Source organism: Mustela nivalis, assembly GCF_964662115.1.
Source record: "Mustela nivalis genome assembly, chromosome: 20".
Taxonomy (NCBI): Eukaryota; Metazoa; Chordata; class Mammalia; order Carnivora; family Mustelidae; genus Mustela; species Mustela nivalis.
The window spans coordinates 24,700,186-24,725,280 of NC_139039.1; the positions used below are offsets into that span (position 1 = coordinate 24,700,186).

A 25,095-nucleotide genomic window follows, 5' to 3' on the forward strand; every position below is an offset into this window, starting at 1 on the left:
TTCAAGACTAAATAATACAAAATATTCACAAAATTATAAAGTATTTATTAAAGAGAAAATGCATGTTCTCATCTCTTTCTAATACTACTGAATCTATAAATCCACGCATAATGGGTTGATAAAACTTTTACATTGATGCCTCAAGAAAGCTCTAGTGGGTTGTCTTTGCTAGATTGTTGCAGTAAACCACAGATCTTAAAAATCATATTGCTTTATTGTATTTGATTCTTTGAAACAGTTTACATAATAAGAAGCATCTATTATATACCTTTCTCTTTTTATTTTGAAATAATTGTAGATTCAGAGGAAGTCACAAGAGTAGAACAAGAGGATTCCATGTATCTTTCACTTAGTTTTTCTCATTGGTTACACCTTATGAACTTCAAGTGTAATACCAAACACAGGAAACTAGGATAGGTACATTGGGCGTATAGTTCTGTGCCATTTTATTACATTTGGAAGTTCATGTAACCACTGCAATCAAAATATGTAACTATTATCACAAAGATCCCTCTCATTCTTTATGGTATACTTTTATGTGGTTGACTCCCCAAAACCCATCCTTAACCCCTATCAACCACCAATCTGTTTTCTGTCTGTATGATTTTGTCATTTTGAGAAAGCCAGAGTCATATAGTATGTGATTTTTTTTTTAGACATTGGCTCTTTTTTCCACTCTGCACAATGCCTTTCCATTTTTTTTTTTTGTTGTTGTTGTTGTTTTAAATTGCTGACTCATATTTGATATACCGTGTTGATATATCATGATTTAGCTATTCACCAATTGAGAGACATTTTGGTTGTTTCCAGTTTCTATTATAGATAACTCTTCTATGAACATTTGTGAATGTTCTGTGAATATGAGTATTCATTTCTCTGAGATACATGCTTTGGAGTGTGATTGCTGTGTCACATGTTAAGAGGGAAACAAACTGAGGATTGCAGAGGGGATGAAGAGGGGATGAGTTAGCCCAGTGATGGGTATTAAGGATGGCACATCTTACAAGGAGCACTGTGTGTTATATGCAAACCATGAATCATGGAACGTTACACCAAAAACTAATGAAGTATTTATTGTATGGTGACTAACATTACATAACTTTAAAAAAGACAGAAAGAGTATGTTTAGTTTTCTAAAGAAACCGTCATCTTATTATCCAGAGCGTTAGATCATTTTCCATTCCTACTGCAGTATGTGAGAAATCTAATTTCTCTGCACCTTTGCCAGCATTTGGTATTGCCACTTTGTTTTGTTTTAGATGTTCTAGTAGGTGTGTAGGGAGATCTCAGGATGATTTTAATTTGTACTTCCAGAATGGCTAGTGATATTGAATGTCTTTTTGCATGCTTATTTACTGTCTGTATATCTTTTGGTATAAGATGTCTCTTCGTGTCTTTTGCCCCTTTTCTAGATTCTCTGTTATCTTAGAAACACTCACTTTCAAATAACAGAACACCTTACCATAAATCGCTTGAATAACAAGTACTTATTAACCAATTTCATAGAAAGTCTATATGAGGTTACAGGATTGACTCAAGAGTTTCAGCAATAAGTAGAGCATGTACAGAACCTTGTACGTCATAGTAGGCATTTGGTAGTATATATTGAATGAGTGATTGACTAATGTGGATATAAATCCTGTGGTGACAGTAGGTATGAACAGCCATGACATGATCTATTTCCCTTATGGTTTCCAGTGTCATCTCAGTTTTTTAAGGAAAACATTCAAATTAGAACACTTAGATTTTGACTGCTGAATATTTTTATTGTGATAGCATACTGAATATTTTTTGTCCGTGAAGGTTTATATAGCAAGCATGTTGGGTATCAGTTCCTATTTATTTGTTTTCAAACATTTACTCCTTTACTAAGTATTATTTGTGCCTATTTTGTTCCAGGTACTTGCTAGGCATTTAGATTTATACACTGGTAAATAAAACAGGATTTTAAAATGTTTATAGCATCAAAATAGATGGTGCTATACTTGGTCCAAAAAAATAATGATTTAAAGGTTCATATAAACTGATGGGGTATTTTAACTAATAAAATTGATGTCAATGCCTGAATAGACTCCTTTTATCTCAAATGAGAAAAAGCTCCATGTTATATTTTTGGAAATCAAACAGTTGAGTTTTCCATAAGCTTTATGATTTATCCCAAATAACTTAATTTTATTATTTAATTATCATTAATCTGATAGTAAATCTTATAGCTAAAATTTTCTGATTAATAATAGTGATTGAACTCACAGTATTACTTCCCTGTTCTGTTTGAATTCTGTTCATATGACAAAAAAGTTCTGCAACCAGTGATTTGAATGTTTGGAAGCCATCACACCTGTATTAAAGGAGGCATAATCTACTTGTGTTGAGTAGATTTGATTGGAGAAGTAGGAAACTGGAAGCAGGATAGGAATTCTAGATCCTGGGTGGTAATAGTATCAGCTAGATTAAAAGATCTGGTATCATTTACATTTCAAAGGACCCTTGTAAAGGGTCAGACAAATACATGAAGTTATAACAATATAAATTATATATGTTATATATAATATATATTATATATATAATAATATGTAAGTTATAACAATATAAAATTGTCAGAGCACATCAAATTGTTGAGTCAGAAACTCAGCCATGCAGGAAAACCTAGAATTGAGAACCAGGCCAGCTCTGGGGACTTGAGCAGCACAGGTCTATGAATCTTCACTCTAGAATCCTCCACTCATGTTGATGTGTCCTGGCTTCAAGTTTACTCTGGTTTTTAAACTTGAGATAGAAAGAATCCAACGCCCCAACTTGAGTCAAATGTTGACTCTTAATCAATCATCTTTGGTACCAGAGAATTTTCCTAGTATGGACATGGCTCTTTGGGCCTCACCACTTCGACTGGGTGCCATTCCTAGAGAGGTACTGAGTGGGGAGGTGCAGAGGGTGTGGTAAGTCAGGGAGAGGAGGAAGTAAACGTGGTTGAGTTTTGAATTTGGATCCCTTCAAATATTGAATAATGATTACCATTCTTTGAGCCATTTTATTATGCCTTTAAAGGATACCTTAACACTGTTTCTGAGGGAAAAAACCCTAATATTATTATAATATCTTTCAACAACTGACTCTAAACTTTTTTCTTGAACTTCTGATTTTAGTGTGTGTGTGTGTGTGTGCTGCTGCCCAGTGCATCTCTTCTCTCGCAACATGTTCCATTGTCTCATTGGACTTTGTTTATCAAATATATGTTAAAGGTTACAATTATTAAGAATTTTAAGATGGTGACAGCAAAGAATTAAACGAAGCATGGAGCCCTGTGCAGCTGCACAGGTTATATGCCCTGATCAGATCACATCATTGGCCTGATTAAAATGCTTCGCAAAGAATTCTCATTACACTTAAATGACATCTTAGTTCCTTATCAGGGCCCTACTTGATCTAGGTCAGACTCCCACTGTCTCTGAAATAGCCAAATTGCTTCTTTATCAGCGTATGTATACTCGTTCCTTTTGCCTGGAACACTTTTTCCCCAGATTTTCCCACACAATGTTAATTCCTTGTATTTTTTTTGATGACACTATCATGATTTCTTGCCCTTCCCTGCTTGTCTGGTTCTCTAACCATGTCTCATTTTACCAACCATGTTTCATTTTACGTAATAGCACCTATTACCTGAAATTATATATTTGTTCGTCATCTATGTGTACTCTTCCCTACTCTCTGCCTGATAGAAACACAGGAACCTTGTCTACCTTATTTTGCACTATTTCAAGTGTTACACACTTCTTTGCCTACTCTGTAACATGCGTGCTCTGTGCCAGAACTTCTTTGTGGTCTTTTTTTTTTTTTCTTTAAGATATTATCTATTTGAGAGAGAGAGAGAGAGAGATCATGAGAGGGGAGAGGATCAGAGGGAGAAGCAGATTGCCTGCTGAGCTGGGAGCCCGATGTGGGACTTGATCCTGGTACTCCTGGATCATGACCTGAGCCAAAGGCAGCCACTTAACCAACTGAGGCAGCCACTTAACCAACTGAGGCCCCTGTTGTGGTCTTATTTTGCATAGTGTTGAGCACATAGTGTTGAGTTCATTTGCCCTTTGGCCATTTATATGGTTTTGGAGAAAAGTCCTTTGTTTATGTCCTTTATTTATTTTTAATTGGATTGTCTTTATTATTGAATTATGAGAGTTTTTTATGTATCTAGATACCAGTTCCATACCAGAAAGATGATTTGCAAGTATTTTCCCTGTTCTCTGCTATCTTTTCATTTTCTTGATAATGTACTTTAAAGTGGAAAAGGTTTTAATTTTGATGAACATTAAAAAGTCTACTTTTTTCTTTTGTTGTTTGTGCTTTGGTTTCATATTCTTTGCCAAATCTTAGGTTATAAAGATTTAACCTGTGCTTTCTTCTAAACCTAGGGACTATTCTGTGATTTATAGTTTTAATTCTTTTTTTAGGTCTCTGATCAAATGGAGTTAATATTTGTATATGATGTGAGATAAGAGTCCAACTTCATTCTTTGGCACGTGGGTATCTAGTTTTCCCATTTGTCTCCTAATATTTCTTTACAATTCTTCTTTGTTCTGTAAACTTGGTAGTAATGTACTTCTTTCATGTGTGATTCTGATTATTTGAGTCTTCTTTTTCTTTTTGAGTCTGTTTAGCTAAAAGCTTGGCAGTTACTGTGCTCATTGGTGGTTCCTTTTTGTTGTTGTATCGTGTTCCAGCATGGATGTAGTACAGTTGGTGGACGTTTGGGGGGTGTACAGTCTGTGGCTATTACAAAGAGAACTGTTGTGGATGCAGGTGAATAGGTCTTGGTGTGAACATACTATTTCAGTTCTCTGGGGTAGATGCCTATGAGTGGGATTGCTAGGTGGAATGGTATGCGTCTGTAGAACTTCATAAAAAGCTGAATTTCCCTGTTGGCTGAATGTGTTGAGCATATTTTCATATACTTATTGGTCATTTGTGTATATTCTTTTTTGAGGACTCAGCTCAGATTTTTTTCTTTCTTTCTTTTTTTTTTTTTTTTTTTTTGGTATTCTTATTATTGAGTTGTAAGAATTTTTTTTGTGTTATGGATATAGGTCTTACAGTGTGTGTACTGTGAATGCTTTCTCCCAGTCTTTGCCTTACACCTTTCATTTTCTTAATGGTGTTTTTGGACAAGCAAAGGTTTTTAATTTTGGTGAAGTCCAATTAGTCAGTTAAAATAAAATAGTATTTGGTGTCTCAATAGCATTCGAATAAAAAGGCAAGATTTCTGTTAGACAGTTATTCTTAGGCTAAAAACAGTTTATGGTGAAATATGATTATAATTTTAATTACTTACAGAAATACAGGAAAGCAGTTGGGTTTAAGGGTTTTTTTCTTGAATTGTATTATAACAATTTGTTTAGGATACATTTTTAAAAATCAAAATGAAACAATAAGCCACTCCATAGTGAAAACAATATATAGGTCAATTTTAAGATTTAAAAGTTAGATGGACCTTGTTTATTTTTTATTTTTTATTTATTTATTTTTTTTTAATTTTATTTATTTGACAGAGATCACAAGCAGGCAGAGAGGCAGGCAGAGAGAGAGAGAAGCAGGCTCCCCGCTGAGCAGAGAGCCCGATGTGGGGCTCGATCCCAGGACCCTGGGATCATGACCTGAGCTGAAGGCAGAGGCTTCAACCCACCGAGCCACCCAGGTGCCCCTAGATGGACCTTGTTTAAATTAGAAAATAATTATCTAAAATGTGCATGCTTATTTTTGTGGTAACATTCTTTGCCCCTGCCATTTGGAGGTGTATTTTAGAATTTAGGGAAATGGGTTATGTTTAATAGCTTATTGCCTGAAATCTTTCGATAAAGGAAGGCTCAACAATTCCTTACAATTGAACATTTTTAGCATTTATGCTTTCCCTCTGCTTTTTTGAGATCAGAGGACACATAGATGTCCTTTCAGCTGTTTCTTCATGTTAGTGGCTTGGGTAGAATTTGCATAGTTTTCCATATTTCCATATTTTCACAATATCAACAGAAAATATGAGCAGTTTAAATATCCAACACTGGTCTTTTTAGTCTGATGTAGGCTAAACCTCCAGTTCTTGTTGGCATCTAGAAGCAAACAGTCCTCTGTCCACTGAGTATATTTACTTTCCTTCTTTATCCCTCCAATAAAATGTGAATGGGAGCAGAATATACCACCGCTGAAGCAGAAGTGTGAAGAACCAGAGCATAGTTTTCCTCTGTCTACCTTGGTTCTGAGGATACCACATTTTAACACAGAGCTCTCTCTAGGTTAGGCCTGGGAGTAAGGAAACTCTCCTGCTGTCACTTTCCCAACTTGTGTGACTAAGAAATGAACTTCTTTTGCTAAGCCTATGAGATTCTGGAGCACTTTGTTACTGCAGCAAAACCTAGACTAGCATGACTGAAAGCACTGCTTATGAATTTGAATTCAAAGTAAAAATAAACAATAAAGAACCGATTATTTAAGAAGAATGACTTGTCTGGATGTCATTATGGAGAAAAACACCTTGGAATTGTTCCCCAAATACGCCAGGTTCATAAACACAGGTATTAAATTAAAATTGTTTTAATCAACATATATTTGCTTTATAATGCAGCTGTTGGATGAGGGGCCAGTCTCTTAAACTGAATCAGATAAGGTGTGAACTTGAGTATGCTCCAAATATGGTAGTGCCCTGTCGTATGTTTCTGTAGTGTGCCGCTTAGATCTTGGTTCTTGTTGCTTGATAGATTGTTAGTTCTCTCTGGTAAGGAACCAACAATAATCTTTTTATTCATTCTTGTATTCTTACTGCCTATCCTTGGTACTAATTATATACTCAAGAAATGTGTGTGGAATAACAAGCACTTCATAAGAAGTTGGCATGAGGGGTGCCTGGGTGGCTCAGTGGGTTAAGCCGCTGCCTTCGGCTCAGGTCATGATCTCGGGGTCCTGGGATCGAGCCCCACATCGGGTTCTCTGCTCAGCAGGGAGCCTGCTTCCCTCTCTCTCTCTCTCTGCCTGCCTCTCTGCCTCTCTGTCTACTTGTGATCTCTCTCTGTGAAATAAATAAATAAAATTAAAAAAAAAAGTTGGCATGATTCTTTCTGGCCTTTTTACTTTTAAGTCTGTGTTCTTGGGGATAAGGAAGGCAAGTAATTTTCCACTTCTTGATTAGGTGATATTTTGAAGTGTTTCCATTTTAAAGTTAATATCCAGCACTCCCATATTTATGTAGAAATATAAAACACATTTTATGGTCAGGTATAAATTATGTTTAGATTATTTATCATTTGCCAAATCATTATTATGCTTCATTAGGGTAGGTCAGTGAATATTGATTCCAGTCATGCACTGATTCTGGTTATAGTGGATTTCATACAAAGAACAGGCAGTCAACAGTTTTTGTTGCTACTTGTGGATTAAACCTTTGAATTCCTGCTGTCAAGAACTGAGGAATTGAGGTAGGGAGAGGTAGGAATTGAGGTAGGGAGAAGAAAGAAAAAGGTGATGGTGGCAAATGTAGGACAAATTGCTGTGGATGGATGATAAATAATAAAGTGCTTTCCCTTGAGGCAGCTCAGAGTACTGAACCAAATTAATTTCACTAATATTTATGTACTATGCATGAGGCAGATGATTCACATTACCTGCCATTTTATCAGTGAGGGAAAGAAAGCTGTTACTTTCCTACAGTCTTTAAAGCTGATACAAAGTTGCTATAATAGAAATGTTTTCTTGATTGAGAACTGAAAGTTCTCTCTGCTTAATGGGATTTATTTAAGAATATATTTTAAGCATAAAAATTAATTTCGATCTTTAAGTGTGTCAAATAATTTCTTCTTTGAGTTTAGCTTTTTAGATCATGTAATATTAGCACATTTAAAGTAGTATTCTTTACCTAGCCTTATTTTAAAAGCCTCAAAATGAAATCTTAAGATAATGTATTTATTAAAACTTAAACCAAGTTTTTGTTACTGTAACTCACTCCTAAAGTAATATCCCTCTCATAATGCAGGTAACTCCATTTTGCATTATCTGCTATCTAGAAAGAGATCTTTTTTCCTTGTGTGAGCTCTGTTGTGAGTGGAGTTTTACTTGATCCGTGGTTACCTGCCCTTTAATGAAGTCAAAAGCCCTGGAACTTGGAATGGCATGCATTGGGGATGGGATTGGGAAGAATGAGATCAGTGCTGGACTGCCTTGGGTACATTCTTCCCTCCTGTTATCTTATCTTATCTTATTTTATTTTATTTGTTTGTTCATTTATTTATTTTACTACCTGTTATTTTAAACATAGTGTCTCAAAATTAACAACTTTCTTGGTTTTGTCTTATTATTTGTCAGTATTGTTAGATGTAATAGGTGTTCATTAAAGAAGATTTAGAAAATAGACCCTAACAGCAGTCACACTGTTTTCTGCCCAATATGGTAGCCATTAAATGAAAATAAGCTAAAACTTAACATATTAAAAATTTAGTTCCTCGGTTGCACTAAGTCACATTTTAAATGCTTAATAACCATATATGACTATTGGCTGTCATATCAGAGTGTGCAGATGATAGTAATTTCCATTACTGTAGGAATTTCTGTTGAACAATATCGTTAGATCCAGTGTACCTATATATGTAGTCCTTTTTATAATAAAAATAGGATCATTCCATGCATGCCATTTTCTTATTTTTTCACTTTGTGTTGTGAATATATTTCATTATCAATGAATATTTTTATCTTATTTTTAATGGCTGTCAAGAATTATATGGAAATAACCATTATTTTTGTATCACTCACCCATATTAGACCATTTATAATATTTTTGGCTTTTCACTTTTGTTTTATAAACAGTACTATAGAGAATATCCTCTTCATTAAATATATGTGTAAACCTTAATTACTTTAGCATAAATTCCTGGAAAGCCACAACTTTTTAATAAGAACCAAAGAAATGTAGCTGCTGAAGATCTCTAGTAGGATTCTTGATTTAGTCATATTATGTATTTATACGTCATTCATAAATGAGCTAGGTTAAGGAAAGTCATTTCTCACATATTCCTTACTCTTTACAAAAATTCACTGAAGATTCCGTGAAGCCCTTGAGACTATCATTCACTTGCTTTTGTTTCATGATTGTCTCTTTTCCTTTTTCCTGCCAGAATACCTCCCGTAGGCATTTTTTACCATCAGTTTTCCATATAAATACTGAATTGGGATCTTTTAAACAAGTCTCAATATAGCATTTTCATAAAAAGTAAAGGTTGGCAAAATTCCACACTTAGTTCCTTAAAAAGGAGAGGAAGAGCCAAGAATAATAGTAATTTCTCCCTTCTGAAAAAATCCCCATTGACACTGAACACTGTTATCTTGATAGCTTGCCCACTTAGGTTCAACTGCTTTCAAGAAAGTTAGAGTATTTATGCATTTACCTGATAAATTTGGGACTACGTTAGTAGGCATTCTGGTTAATGGTAAATATATACATACACGCACACGCACATTTATATGGAGAGTTTTATATATGCTTATTGTGTTGTATTAGAAATTCCATAGTGAATGCCTTAATTCTCCTAAGGCCTTAAGAAATAGATCAAAGATGTTTAAATTAGAGGGAAAAAGGTAAAAAATCAAGAGCAACTAAAAAAAGACCTCATGGTTTTTTTTTTAAAGTGATGCAGGGATTTGCGTATGAGTCAAGTCTGCCTGTTAAAGGAATTAATTTTACATTTGCCTTTACTTTTAGATTAACCGTGGTGATCCAAAACAGTCTGGATTTCAGTGAGATGATGCGTGGCTTAAGTTTGTGGTTGTATGAAAATGGTATTTGAGGCAAATGGCTCATGTAATCAGTTTTCCCTTTACATGGTTATCGTGTTATCTGAAACGTGTACATACTAAAGCTGTGTCCTTGCTTTGTATGGTTCCGTGGCAACGGAAACGGCAGAAGCAGGCCCAGATGGGAAAGATCCCCAGAGTCCTTTCCACTCCGCATTCTCTGCTGGCCAGACTACACACAAAGTTAAGTGTAATAATTGCAGTTCCAGGCTTTAAAAAAATCTTCGGTACTCTTGTTTCCGTGCTTAAATTATTGGAATGTGTTAATTTTCTCTTAAAGTGGAGGGGGTGTTAGACTTTTCATCCATAAATAGAATCCAGGAATAAGTAAATAAACATTACTGTGAGTTGTTTAATATTTTGCCCTTAGGTATGACAATGATTAAGAAATCCCACAGGGCAAAAAGTGACAAGGCAAGAAACAACAAATGTTGGAGAAGTTGTGGAGAAAAGGGAACCCCCTCACACTGTTGGTGGGACACAAGCTGGTGTAGCCACTTTGGAAAACAGTGTGGAGGTTCCTCAAGTTAAAAATAGAGCTACCCTATGACCCGGCAATTGCTCTCCTGGGTATTTACCCCAAAGAGAAAGATGTAGAGAAAAGAAGAGCCACATGCATCCCAGTGTTCGTAGCAGCAATGGCCACAACAGCCAAACTGTGGAAGATGCTGAGATGTCCTTCAACAGGTCAGTGGATAAAGATGTGGTCCAAATATATGATGGAATATTACTCAGCCATCAGAAAGGACGAATACCCAACATTTGCATCAACCTGGATGGAATTGGGGGAGATTATGCTAAGTGAAATAAGTCAAACAGAGAGAGAAAGTTATATGGCCTCACTTATTTGTGGAGCATAAAGAATAGCATGGAGGACATTAAGAGAAGGCAGGAAAAATGAAGGTGGGAAATCAGAGGGGGAGATGAACCATGAGAGACTGTGAACTCTGGTAAACAAACAGAGGGTGTTAAAGGGTGAGCCCGGTGATGGGTATTAAGGAGGGCACGGGTTTGTTATATGCAAACAATGAATCACGGAGTACTACGTCAAAAACTAATGATGTGCTTACTTTATGGTGACTAACAAAATAAAAAAATTATTTAAAAAAAAAAATCCCACAGCGATGGGGCACCTGGTTTACTGAGTCAATTTAGCGTTGGACTCTTGATTTCAGCTCAGGTCATGATCTCAGGGTCATTAGATCCAGCTCCGTGTTGGGCTCAGCGCTCAGTGCAGAGTCGGCTTGAGATTCTCTCTCGCCCTCTGCCCTCCGCCTTCCGCCCTCCCCAGCTATGCATTGTGCACGCGTGCTCTCTCTCTCTCTCTCTCTCTCTTTAAATGGATAAATAATTTTTTTTTAAAAAAGGAAATAAGAAATCCCACAGGGTATCCAAATATATGTTTATTTTGTGTCAAGCCTGAAAATTCCTAAATTAGCGGTGTGTGGTACAAATAATCATGGTTAGAGAAAGAGGGCGTATATTTTCTTTTGCCTCTTATTTGCTGTGCCTATTTTGGGACAGTTTTGAGTGTTGATCTTTAGAAGGATTATGCTAGAGCATGAGATTTGAGGGAGCAAGTGCAGGAAGTATTCTAGTGGGTCTCCAAAAACAGAACCCGAGCTGTCATGGGTATTATTTCTGTGTCTTGGTTTCATGCTTTCCCACAGGGGGGATTGTTTGATGGGATGAGAAAGAGGTCATTGGTCATGGGAGTAGCAGATAAGGTATTTAGGACAAACGTGTAGATGTGCCTTTCAGAATTGACCTAAGAAGAAGAAAGCTTGAATTACAGTTCTGGGGCGATCTTGCCTTGTACTTGTGTGGATGATAAGGTAGAAATTAAATGCTTGGCTTTAGTATTAGGTATGAATTCTACTTTACTGCTTAAAAACTGTCATCTTGCACAAATAATTTAGTTGCTGTGAACCCCAGTCTCTCATTTATAAAACAAGTATCCTACATATTGCATTAGGTTGTTAATGGAAGTAATGTGAAATACTAAAGCAGGTAGAGCCACAGTAAATGCTTGTTCCCATCCATTCTCACCCCCCCCCCCCCGGGTGGCAACAGTAAGGTGTTCTTCATAGGTGGGTTTTGGATTCTGACACTCAATGAAAGCTTAATGATGGACTGGGTGGCAGTTACCGTATGCTGTTCTTTGTTATCATCAATGTGAATTAGTTTATGTCCTTTGTTTCATAGCCTGTGTAATTTTTTAAACTTGAATTGTGATTTAGTAAGGTATGAAATCAGTTGTTTTTCTTCAACATGGGAGAAAGGAGCTGAGGTGGGATATAAAAATATGATCGAATAACTGTTTTTAAAAATACTATAATATTGGTTTGGGATGTTTGTGGGCAAGACAGGTGAAGGACCAGTTATAAAATAAGCCACAGGATAAAAAGTAAAGCAAAAAACAAAGAAGAAAGAAAAGAATAGTGTTAATAGGATAATTTATAAAATCCAATAGAAAAAACAAAAGTCAGTTTAAAAAAATTATTTGGTATCTTTCCTAAAGAATGAAGACTTAAAGAGTTATAGTCTTTGTCAGACTGGAAAGTACAACAGCGCCTTGAAGTTCAGTCTGTTGAATCAGTTCTCAGAGGTACAGGAAAATGATAGTAATGATATAATTAATTGTTTTAATATTTTTATTTATGTTAAGTTCAGTTAGCCAACATATAATACATCATTAGTTTTTTGAGGTAGCGTTCAATGTGTCGTTAGTTGTGTATAACACCCAGGGCTCATCAGATCACATGCCGTCCTTAATACCCATCACCCAAAGCAGAATCAGGATGTCATGGTATGGGCTCAACCCTATGTTCCTTGTGGAAAATGCTTTTAAATGTGTAATTTTAAACCTTGTATCTAGTGGTATGAAGACTAGTTTTAATTGGTCTTAACATTTTTTTACTAATGGGGAGTTTGCCTGGAATACTAAATCCTTGAGACTTGAGAGAGGGGTGATGCGAGTGACAGTTTAGGGAAGGTTTCCCAGAAAGAGACAGATTGGGAAGCACCCTTTTGCACATGGTCATTGTCCCTTAGAACGGTGAAAAGTCAGACTAAAGTTATCTGCTTTGTTCCTTATTAGTGTTTCATTAGGCTTGAGTAGTCAGGTTTTGGAAAAAGCAATCTCCCCCTAAATAAAAGGAAGCATAAAACAATATTTGACTTGGCACAAATGAATTCATTGTTTGTAGGGCTCTTACCATTTAGCCTTTATTTCATTCCAGCAGGTGCATTTTTAGCACTTTCTGTGTACATGATTCTGTTTTTGAAAGGCAGATGAAAAGATCCTGATCGAAGGGACAGGGTATTATAGTGAGTCCCTATTGTGTGCCAAGAGCCACACTAGGTTTATATGTATTGTCTCAACTATAACGGGAGTTCTCTGAGAAGGGTAGTGTTGTATGAAAGAGGAAATTGAGATTGACAGAGTTGAAGTAACTTGCATAAGGTCAGACAGTTGTAAAGGACAGAGCAGTATTCTAAAACCCAGGTTTGTCTGACTCCTGGACAGTACTTTCTTTTAGACTTGACTCTCTGGGGTTTCCAAGTAGAAAGAGATCTCCTTTGTCATAATCATTCTTTCCTTTTTTTTTTTAATATTTTATTTATTTATTTGACAGACAGAGATCACAAGTAGGCAGAGAGGCAGGCAGAGAGAGGGGGTTGGGGAAGCAGGCTCCCTGCTGAGCAGAGAGCCTGATGCGGGGCTCCATCCCAGAATCCTAGGATCTTGACCTGAGCCAAAGGCAGAGGCTCAACCCACTGAGCCACCTGGCACCCCTGTTATAATCATTCTTATATTTATTTCAGGGTGCTTTATCTTAAATTGTGGCTTGTGTAAGCAGTTAATGCTGATTTCCCAGATGTATTGTGGCCTGGTTTAACTCTGTTGCAGAAGGTCATGTCATTGATTTCTGGCTCTAAAAATCTGCTATATATAACAGAATAATCTGTTTCTAAGTTACTTTAGAGCAGTGGGCCTTTTAAAAATTTCTTGATTGTCTATATTTATAGGTGAATTTGACAATGGGAACAAAAATCTAAGTGGAGGATTCTTTTATTATTATTATAATATTTCATACCAAAATTTGATCACAAAGAACTTCTCTTCTTTGTGAATTCAGTAAATTTTTATTTACTTGGATTAATTTTCTGAGGGAGGAAATATTCTCTAATGTCTCAGGTATACATTATGGTGATCTCCATGGTATGTCTAGTTATCATTTGTCACCAAAGTTAGGATATTTTTGAGAATCTACCTCACACTGTACTTCATATCCTCATGACTTATTTATTTTATCACTGGAGGTTTGTACCTCCTAATCTCCTTTGCCTACTATATGCTGGGCACTGTTCTAAAGACTCCTCAAGTATTTATTAGTTTTGTTATCTTTTGTCCTAATTAGGTCCCATGTATTGGGCACTGTTGTTATCTCCTTTTTACAGAAGAGAAAACGGAAGAGCAGAGAGAATGGAGTTCTAGGGCCCCAGAATCGGGAGGTGGCGGAACCAGGTCTCTAACCCCTGCCTTCTAGTTCTTAACCACAACTGTGTTCTTAAGTGGTTAACTAAGATGTTTTGCCATTAATAAGTGAAGCAGACTTATAGAGAATTTGATTTTTTTGAACTTTTTAAAAAAAAAGAAACGCAGTCTTATTTTTTTTCCAGTGAGGGACATGGAAAAAAGTAATCAGTAGGCATCTAATTAGACACGAAAGGCAGGTGAAATTAAGTAATGTATCACAGGCATGCTAATCCCAGATATTGACAGAATTCTTTTTTGGTGACTTCTGTATGAAAAGGCAAAGATTAAAAAAGTTATTAGAAGCTTAGGGCTTTTTACACAATAAAAAAGCTATTTCTTGACTATTTTACTTGAGTCATTTTTACGGTCTCAGTATTATATAATCTGGATCTGAGTTTGTCACCACATGTATTTGTTGCATTTTGTTCTAGTCTGTAGCTTTCCTTTTCATGTTTGTAAATGTGTCATTTGAAAAGCAGAAAATCTTAATTTTTATGAAGTACAATTGATCGAGATTTTTTTATGACTTAGGCCTTTTTATCTTAAAAAAATCTTTCTGTCTCAAAGTCATAAACATTTTCTTCAATGATTTGTCCTATGGGTTTTATTGTTTTAACTTTTATATTTAAGTGTATGTCTCGTTTGGAGGTAATTTGTTTGTGTCCTGTGAGGTAAGAGTCAAACTTCATTTGTATTTTTCCTTTTTCTTGTCTGTAGATAGCAGTTGTTCCGGCATGATTTGTTCAAAAGATTATTTTTTCTTTCGATCATTGTATTACCTTGCTTTCTCTATAGAAAATCAATTGACCGTACATGTGTTGGTCTGTTTTCTTTTTTGTTGTTCTAAATATCTGTTTTTATCCCAGTAATTCACTGTCATAATTACTGTAGCTTTATAATAAATCTTGAAATTGGTGGCATGATCCCTTTAACTTTACAAGTATAGACTTTTCAACTTGATTCTTGGAGTATCTCCCTCTCTTTACTTTTTCATATCATATTTTCCTTTAATTCTTTGAATTCATTTGTAATAATTGCTTTAAAGTCCTTGTCTGCTAAGTCCAACATCTAGGCCATCTTGGATATGATTTCTTTTGACTTTTGTTGTTGTTGTTGTTGTTCTTGATTATGGATCACATTTTCTTTTTTCCTTATATGTCTAGTAATTTTCTTATCCAGTGGTAGATATTGTGGAGGCTGCAATGTTATTTTTATCTATCTTGCTCTGAAAATTTTTTATTAGTGTATTTGCATAGTTTGGTTGCTAGGAAGTCACCCTGAACTTCTGCATGTTTGGGGTTATGCTCTATTAGTGCATTTCTGTGGAAGGTGTTTCCTAAGATCTTCATCTTAGTGGAACTCAGTGTTCATACTGTCTCCTCTGCAGATCTTGTTGAAGTTTGGTTTTATAATTTATTAGGGCGTGTCTAGATTAGGGCTTATTCTAGGGCAGTTTTCAAGTATTTTGGCCTTTTTGCATTCTGAAGAGCTTTATTTATATGAATCATATAGAACATTAGAAATCAAAACTACAAAAATTTAGTAAAAATACTGGCATTAATGCAAATAGTCTTTATTATCTGGCTTAATCGGAGTCGTTTGGATTGTCATACCTGCTTCTGTGTGCAGTTATGTTCTGATGACGTAGATTCAGATTTTAGTTGGAAGACGGCAATGTATTTACTAACATTTTCAAATAATTATGAATATTCTCCTTTGATATCCCAATCCAAACATGGCAAGTGGTAGTTTCTAAATGAGTAATTGCAATATGGAAACAAACCATAACAGAAAACTTTTTCTATTCTGTAACATCACAGTAAATTAGTCTGTGTTTCACTTTGAAGGAATTTGTACCCAGACATGATTTTGTAACAGTTTCCGTTGGTCACTTTGAAAGTATTGATTCACTCAGACAGAAATTCCAAAATGTTGACACATTTTAAATACCACATCAAAAAATTACATTTGTTACATCAATGTTAGCAGAAGAGCATAAGTATTTACAGTAAGTTCAAGTTCATGTAGGTAGATTAAGAATTTTACAAAGTTCTAATTTTTGCTTGAGCGCTTAAATTTTATCATTTACATTAAAAAAAATGCCTGCCAGATACCCAAGTCTGAATGACCATAGTATTTCTGTTCATATTTATTTTCATTAAAAAGGATGCATCAGGACAAACAGTGGCTAGTTCAGTGTGTAGCTTCAGTAATCACCCAAGTCGTCTGATTGAGACAACTCTTGTGCCTTTCCATTGGCTGCAGTCCTTGAGGCATGTTCCAATTCTTTGCAGAGAACATTAAAAAGATGTGAATCCAAGGGTCAAGGTTTAGTAAAATTAATAATTTTTACTGTCATTAAGGACATTCTAAAATGAAACTGCTTGTTTTTTCTTTTAAGGTGATTGCATGGTCGTGAAGAATGCACTGATCACTAGTATAGTTGGGTGCCACTGCCTTGATTTGTACCACGTTACCAGCAATTTTGTTACTTTTGCACCATGTGCAAATGTTATTACCAGCAGCAAAACAAGGAGATCAATGGCTTTGTAGACCCCAACTCTCTGCTCGAAGGTGGTCTTTTGTTTCTCAGCTCTGCACGGTGTTGAAGAGGTGTTTTTAGAATCTCTGTGCTTTCTTACAGCCAGACTTCCAATTTCTCTCAGCCCTACTCCCCCCACCAACCTCCAGCACTTTTTGACCTCAAGTAACTGTTTTTTGCTCAACCGAATAGCAACTACTGTTAAGTCTCAGATGGCCTTGTCTTACACAAACTATACAGGCCAGCCCACAGCCTTGTTATCAGCAGGGGTCCCCACACAGACATCTGAGCCCTGCTGTCTGTAGAGTCCCTCCTCTCCAGCTTGCCATCCGGCAGATTCCAACCAGTTTATCTACTCCGAATTCAGATCACTTGTCTTCTCAGCTCAACATGCCAGCCGTGTTCTGCTTTGATTCTTCTAGCTGTATGCAGGCGGTTGCCACATTGCCACAAGCAGAGTAGTTGAGTGATTATGGTAGCCACCTTTTGAGTTTCCTTTCTTTCGAAGATCACAGTTGAACACTATTGTTCATCGCTGCCGTCAATGAGTTGCTTCATATATTTTGTCCAGTTCCGTAATTATTTACATTAGGAAGAGAGGGCTAGTCTGCTGTTACTCCATCTTGGCTGGAAACCAAAGCCTTCATTTGTAATTTCAGTTAATTGTATTTTTATTTCTAGAGGTTCTTTTTGGTTGTTTTACAAATTTGCCTTACCACTTTTTATAGTTTCATATTTCAGCTTGTCTTTTATTTCATTAAACACAATAAACATAGTTCTTTTTATATTGTAACTGGTAGTTCTTTCTGGTATTTGAAGTTTTTATGAGTCTATTTTTTGTGTTGTTTATTGATGTTAGTTGTTGCTTCTGCATTTTAGATTACCTCTGCCTGGTTATCTTGGCTCTGTGCTGGGCGTTTTACTACAAATTTATTGACAGGACTAACTTTTTGCCCTTTGATGAAGGTACCCTCCCCTGAGAGGATGGGCATATATGTTTGCCAGATACCCTGATGTTACTGCCAATCTGGGACCACCTTAGAATCAAATTCAAGGCTTCAGATAGTTTGGACACCCTGTTTTTCCAATCAGATGTGTGGTTCTGTATTAGGGTGAGTTCATGTCACTTTATCCTCATCCTGAGGATAGCCCTTTTTGTGTGGGGACAGTTTTTGTTAGAATCTTTACTTTGGGGGGCCCAGCAATGATTGCTCTTCCTTTTGCCCTTTGAGACACTGCAAGGACAGCTTATATTTTTCTGTATTAGTAATTGCTTTCAGAACAAAGACAGTTTCCATATACATTTATCCTCTGGATTCCCATTTGCTCCTTAGTTTTGGGCTAGTAATTCTTTTTCTTTTTTTAAAAGATTTTATTTCTTTATTTGACAGACAGATATCACAAGTGGGCAGAGAGACAAGCAGATGGGGAGGGGGGGCAGGCTCCCTGCTGAGCAGAGAGCCCGATGCAGGGCTTGATCCCAGGGCACTGAGATCATGACCTGAGCTGAAGGCAGAGGCTTAACCCACTGAGCCACCCAGGCGCCCCTGGGCTAAGAATTCTTTATCTCATTAGCTCTTAGATGATTTTAAGAAGTTACATTTTTGTTTCAACTCCAGTTTTGTTCACTGTTTACAGCCCAAGGATTGTTCAGCTAATACTGAAAATAGGAAATTGTGTCATGTAAGTTCTAATCCAAATTCAATAAGCCATACTACTATATAGGATCATACCATATATATATGTGTGTGTTTGTATGTGTATGTATGTGTATATATTCATGTTACTTGAATTTTCATGTTTACTCTTAGTGATAAATAAATTCTTAATGATTTTTTTAAAATAAAATACGGTAATTTACGTTTATGCCATGTAAAATGTATCCTGAATGAAGAAATAAATGGCTTTTCAAATAATAATGTACCATATATAAATACATACAGCATTATAGTGGTATAATACTAGTATTATACAATTATTGTACATGTTTCTGTGGGAGAGGCAGTCTGCATATGTATCAACCACAGAATATGTCATATATATCATTTAGAAAAAATGTCTTTTAAAAGCATGTGTGTTGGTGAGAGTCCTATACACTGAAGATTGTAGTTAGTTAAAATTTGATTCCTTGATATTTTGCTCTAAAATTGGGTTTTATTTGCTAAAAATTATAATGCATATAGTCCTTTTGTGACTCAATTTTGGAAGCTAAGTCAAATGAATATTAAAGAGTAAGATGACTATGAAACACATTTTGACATAAACATAACTTCTTTAAAAATTGAGTGTTCAGGGCACCTGGGTGGCTCAGTTGGTTGAGCAACTGCCTTCGTCTCAGGTCATGATCCTGGAGTCCCAGGATCAAGTCCCACATCACAGGGCCCTCTGCTCATCAGGGAGCCGGCTTCTCTATCTGCCCCTTGCCCCTTTCATGCTCGCTCTCTCTCTCTCTCTCTCAAATAAATAAAATCTTAAAAAAAAAAAATTGAGTGTTCATGTGGGTGGCTCAGATGGTGAAGCATCAGCCTTTGGCTCAGGTCATGATCCCAGGGTCCTGGGATCAGGTCCCACATTGGGCTCCTAGCTCAGTGGGGAGTCTGCTTCTCACTGCCACTCCGTTCACCCTGCTTGTGCTCTCTCCCTCTCTCTGTCAAATAAATAAATAAAAATAAAATCTTTAAAAAAAGTTGAGTGTTCATTGTGAGGAACAGTTTTAGACTATTAATGTAACTCTAAAATTCATGTAACAAAGCATTTATGATATTAATAGAGAATTTTTACCTTTTATAGTGAAAATTATACTAAACACTTTTTGATAATTTACCTAAAAGTCTTGCTATGTTTTTAACAGTTTATTTTTTTTAAAGATTTTATTTATTTACTTGACAGAGAGAGAGAGAGACAGATCACAAGTAGGTAGAGAGGGGAAAGCAGGCTCCCCACCGAGCAGAGAGGCCATTGTGAGGCTCGATCCCAAGACCCTGAGACCATGACCTGAGCCGAAGGCAGAGGCTTAACCCACTGAGCCACCCAGGCGCCCCTTGCTATGTTTTTAGCTTGGAAAATTCATACTGTTTCTGTTTCTTTTATCTTCTTCTTCTTCTTCTTTTTTTTTAAGATTTTATTTAATTATCTGACAGACAGAGATCACAAGTAGGCAAAGAGAGAGAGGGGGAAACAGGCTCTCTGCTGAGCAGAGAGCCCGATATGGGGCTCCATCCCAGGACCCTGAGACATGGTCTGAGCCAAAGGCAGAGGGTTAACCCACTGAGCCACCCAGTCGCCCCTTCTTTTGTCTTCTTAAATAAATTAATAATACCTGCAATTAAATATAGTTTATCCAAAATATAAATATGATTTACATAATAGTACTTTTTATTTTTCTAGGAATTTGATAGGCTTTGTGTACATGTAGGAATATTTTCTTTTTTTGGAAGAATTAAAATGAAATGAATGCTTAAATTTAATAGTTTTGAGAAATGAAACAATTTTAGTTCCTACTGTGCTTGCTGGTCACAGGGTAAAGGCATGAATCTGGCTCATTATAGCTGAATGCTTGTACCAGAAATAGGAAAATCACATGTCCTTCTTGCCATGAGCTCTTTTGAGAATGACATTTTAAATATTGTAATCCTACCTTAGTTTTAGCTATCTGTTGTTATGCCAGCTGCTGTATTTTCTCCATCCTCCTAAACTCAAAATGAGATAAATGGATTTGAGATAAATGAGTTGAACAATTGGATACAGTTAAGTCATTTGGGATTCCAGATTTGATGATGACCTAATCGGTTAAAGATAGTGCAAGGAGATTTTGAAGGGCCACAGTAGTCTTGAATTTATATACTGGGTGTTATTCAGATTTTAGTTTCCTTGTTTTTCTTTCAAATGTTACCTTGTATATTGTTTGTATATTTTGGGAACTTTTCTTCAGACATTTGTGTTACTTTTAAGGGGGAATTTGTTACATATTAGTGTCTTGTCAGTGTATATTGATGTTACAAGATGGATTTTTAATTGCATTATGTATTACAGGTCATATTTTGTTATTGTTTGGTAGCTCAGAACTTTGAAAGCAGAATTTGAAGCAGCGAGAATTGAGAGTTGTTCATGTCACCAGGTCAAGTGTAGACTGACATTCTTGAAAGCCATTGTTGTTACCTTTGCCTGATGTATGTGCTGTTCTTCTGATGTTAAAAAATAGGGAAACAGATCCCCTTAGAGAATAGTGTAAAACAGCAATTTGATTGGAGGAATTGCTTGGGAGAAGCTTGGGACGTTTTAATACATACCCCACAACTTCCATTGATGATGGGCTCAACTTCGAGTTTTGTCAAAGTGTTAGGGTAAATCAAAAATGATTTTTTAAATTTTTATTTAGACGGTAGGGGAGGAAAAGATTCTACTTGAAGTAACTCTTTTTTTTTAAATTAGGATTTCAGAACATAATATTTTACGTCTTTGCCAATAAAATACCTTAGATATCTAGAAATCATCTACCTAGTCCAGCTCCTTCACTTTATAGACCTGGAACTCTGGCCCAGAGAATTTTACATGTGCCCTGGCTCATTGCTTCTCAAACTGTATGTGGTAGAGGACCAGTTTTCTTCCTCTCCAGTACATGGCAGGCCAGTAATTTTGTAAAGTATAATAAAAATGAAATATGAGAATAAGTAATTTTAAAAGAACATACGCAATTCTAAATGCTGCCTCTTAATTTCTGTGCTTATTTCAATGTCTGGGGATTGCAAAGAGACCATACTGTCACTGCCCAAGGTTGGAGTTGGCAAACTCTGACCTATGAGCCAAATACAGCTCACCCCTTGCTTTTTGTATGACCTATAAGCTAAGTATTGTTTTTACATTCATAAATGATTTTTAAAAATTCACAATACTAGTATTTTGTGACACATGATAATTATACAAAATTCATACTACACTGTCCATAAATAAAATTTTATTGGAACACAGCCACACACATTCTTTTAAATATTGTCTGTGGCTACTTTTCCTCTATAAGGATGAGGTTGAGGCCGGGATGAATTCAGAGACCATATGTTCTACAGTCTTATATGTATGTACTATTTGTGAAGATCTAAAGAGTTGGCTCTAGGACAGAGTGTTGAATCAGTAGTTAGTGGCAGAGTTGAGAGTATAAACAAGGTCTGCATTTACAAATGCACTTTAAATATTATCATTAGCTGCTGGGTAATATCAGGCTCAGCGCTTAGTGCCTTTGCATGCCGCTCTGTTCTCATGTAATCTTCCCAGTACTGCCCTTTTATACAAGTCAGAGGTTAGCTTTCTGGTTGTGGATGGTTTTATTGCCCCCCAAACTCTTGATTCTACTGAGTTTTGTTGTTTTAATTAACTGCTATCCAATTAATTAAAAATGGTTGAGTATTTTCTAATGTGGATTTTGTAGTCAGCATCAGGCTCAGAAAATCCAACTTCTTTTTCTCTGCTGCCGCATTACTCAGCACGGATGTTTCTGCATTCAGGTCTGATGGAAGAAATAATGGAACTCAAAATCTTTAGAAAACAGATATTTCTAGTAAAAAGATTACCCTTTAAAAGTCACCCCAAATAAAGCAAAACTGCAGCTGAACTGTAATGGCAGATTTCTATTGTAAAGTAGCAGAGAGATAATAGCTAAAATACCAGCTACAACAAAAAAGATTGAGGTTTTAGATGACTTTTGGAGGAACAAGAAGGCTTTCAGGTTTTTGCCTCTACCTTGTAAGCTGCACAATAAAAGCTCCCATCGTATTATTGTCAGGTCTTGTTAAATTAAGATATTGCTTTACTTGTTTAAAGCAGGCTCTGAAGTTCTCCAGATATGCATTAGAAATCTCTGCATTCCTTGTTTTCCTGCCCTTTTCATGTGATCAGTGAACAGCTTAGTAAAGATAAAGTGATAGCTGTCACCTTTACATGTGATACACGAGTCTGCTTCATGATAAAGACCCTTTACAAGCCAGACCTTCATGTTGGGTCTTCTTGGAAGACCATTCCTCCTTGGAATCAAAAACAAAAAACTGGAGCATCTGGGTGGCTGGGTGGGTTAAGCTTCTGCCTTTGGCTCAGGTCATGAGCCCAAGACCCTGGGCTCGAGCCCCACATCAGGCTCTCTGCACAGCAGGGAGCCTGCTTCCCCCTCCTCCCTGCCTGCCTCTCTGCCTACTTGTGATCTCTGTCTGTCAAATAAATAAATAAAATCTTAAAAAACAAAACAAAACAAAAACCTCACAAAACTGTTGCCATGAAAACTTATTCTTGCTGATGGAAGAGTAACTACAGTTTGATCTGTGATACTTGCTATTTTATTCTACTTCCTCTCGAGTCAGTTTGCAAACATCTAGAAAATAATTATGATTGCTTACATTCCAGGGTGAAATAATACAGAAGCACTTGGCAAAATCTCTGAACCACGACTTGTTTTTACTGTCCCAGATCTGAAAGTAGCAAAGATTTAATGCAAGAGGTACTGATGTACACTGTTCCGGCAGGTGTGTCTTAATTCTAGAGAAGGCTGATCCTTTGTACATTATAATGAAGCTATTGACCAAGTGGCTTATGGATAAAAGGAAGGAGAAGAGCCTAATAAACAGTGGGACTTATTCCTTAGTAATATAGGAGGATTGCCTTCCAAATATTACAAAGGATGTACTTGGAATGTCAGTGAATGAAAATTCAGGACTCATCAACGGTAGTAGCGCAAATGTTTTTAGATATTATATAACAGGTCTCAAACTACTTATTTGAATTTAATATTTCTGCTTTGTTTTAAATTTATGTTGTTAGGCTAGCAGTAAGTAGTAACAGCTACTGCTCTTCTCTGGAGTACACAAAATTGTAGCTATCCGAACTGTTAGAATTTCTAACTTGGAATTGAACCTTGCTTGCTCGGACCAGTTTTTAACGTATGTATTAGCTTAACCATTGGTTGGGTAGCATTACAACAACACCCCTCTCACCCCCGTACACTCACATACCAGATGTGCTTGAGAAATGTTTTGGATTAATAAATTACTCCATCTGGATTTTACTTAAACAAGTGCTTCTGTCTTTTGGGAGCGTCCATGTCTAAGGATTCTCTGTAGCCACTTTCTACTGAATATAGCATGTGCAACACTAATTTCTTAGCATATATTATAGTGATTGAGTTTCTGTTCCTAAACATTTTTCATGGGAAGAGTTATTGTGGAAGGCAGTGCTTTTTTGCAGCTCGACTGCAGGGGACTAGAGTTGCATGCATTACCATGTCTGCTAAACTTCTTGGAAGCGAGCCAGTATGTTATGGTGAGTTTCATATGTAAGCAGTGAGCCACTAAAAGGCTTGCACAGTATTACAACTATTCTGAGCAGAGGAAGCGTTAGGAAATTCAGCAGTAAAGCAGCAGCAACAAGCAGCCACAGTGGTAGTAAAGATAGGAAGGTTCACGGGTTGCAGATTTCATGGTGCGAGGCAGTGAGCACACAGCTTCCCGTTCTGCTGCCCGAAGGAGGCAAACCCAAACCGTCTAGTGCAAGATTTTTCTAGTTTCATGTTTATGATGTTAAGTCATGTGATAATACTGTACCACAAGTTGCCAACTTTGCTTTACTCTAGAGAGGATCCTTTGCTGCAGTGCTTTTTTTCCATCTTTCTGTTGCTTTCTTTCTTCCTTTTTTTTCTTGAAAGAGAGAAAATTGTGCAATGTATGTTTATGCCTACACCATGCCGAGGCGACACTTACCAGTAAATAATCTCTGTATCCCTGAGGTAAGATACTGTTTCTGCTTTCCCTGCACAGTGCTGCTGCAGCACGGAGCTGATCCAAACATTCGGAACACTGATGGGAAATCAGCCCTGGACCTGGCAGATTCTTCAGCAAAAGCTGTCCTTACAGGTGAGCAAACAGAGAGCTACCTAATTATTTTATCTATGGAACTACTGGCTTGATTTGATAAAATTGGTACGTGCTGCATTTTATTTTCCTGCTGGTGGAGCTCAACAAATAGATATGCCATTACCTCTACTTTATTAGTGATTTGCTGTATTAACTGTCTCATTAATTTCTATGCCATCATAAGCAGAAGCAGTAAGACTGTTTATTCATAGGATTTCTGAGAATTACAGCACTAAATGATAACATACAGTGTTCACTCATATTTTAGTCCTTTTTTATGGTTTAGATCGTAATTTTTCTGT

At 36.4% G+C, this 25,095-nt stretch overlaps 1 protein-coding gene across 1 annotated transcript in view; it reads left to right on the forward strand.

Moving 5' to 3' along the window:
- The window catches only part of TNKS (tankyrase), a 207,361-nt gene that overhangs the window by 40,113 nt on the left and 142,153 nt on the right, over positions 1–25,095 (forward strand). Inside the window, exon 3 of the mRNA XM_082715639.1 lies at positions 24,698–24,793. Within this exon, the coding sequence (XP_082571765.1) occupies positions 24,698–24,793 (96 nt within the window). The remainder of the gene's footprint in view (positions 1–24,697; positions 24,794–25,095) is intronic.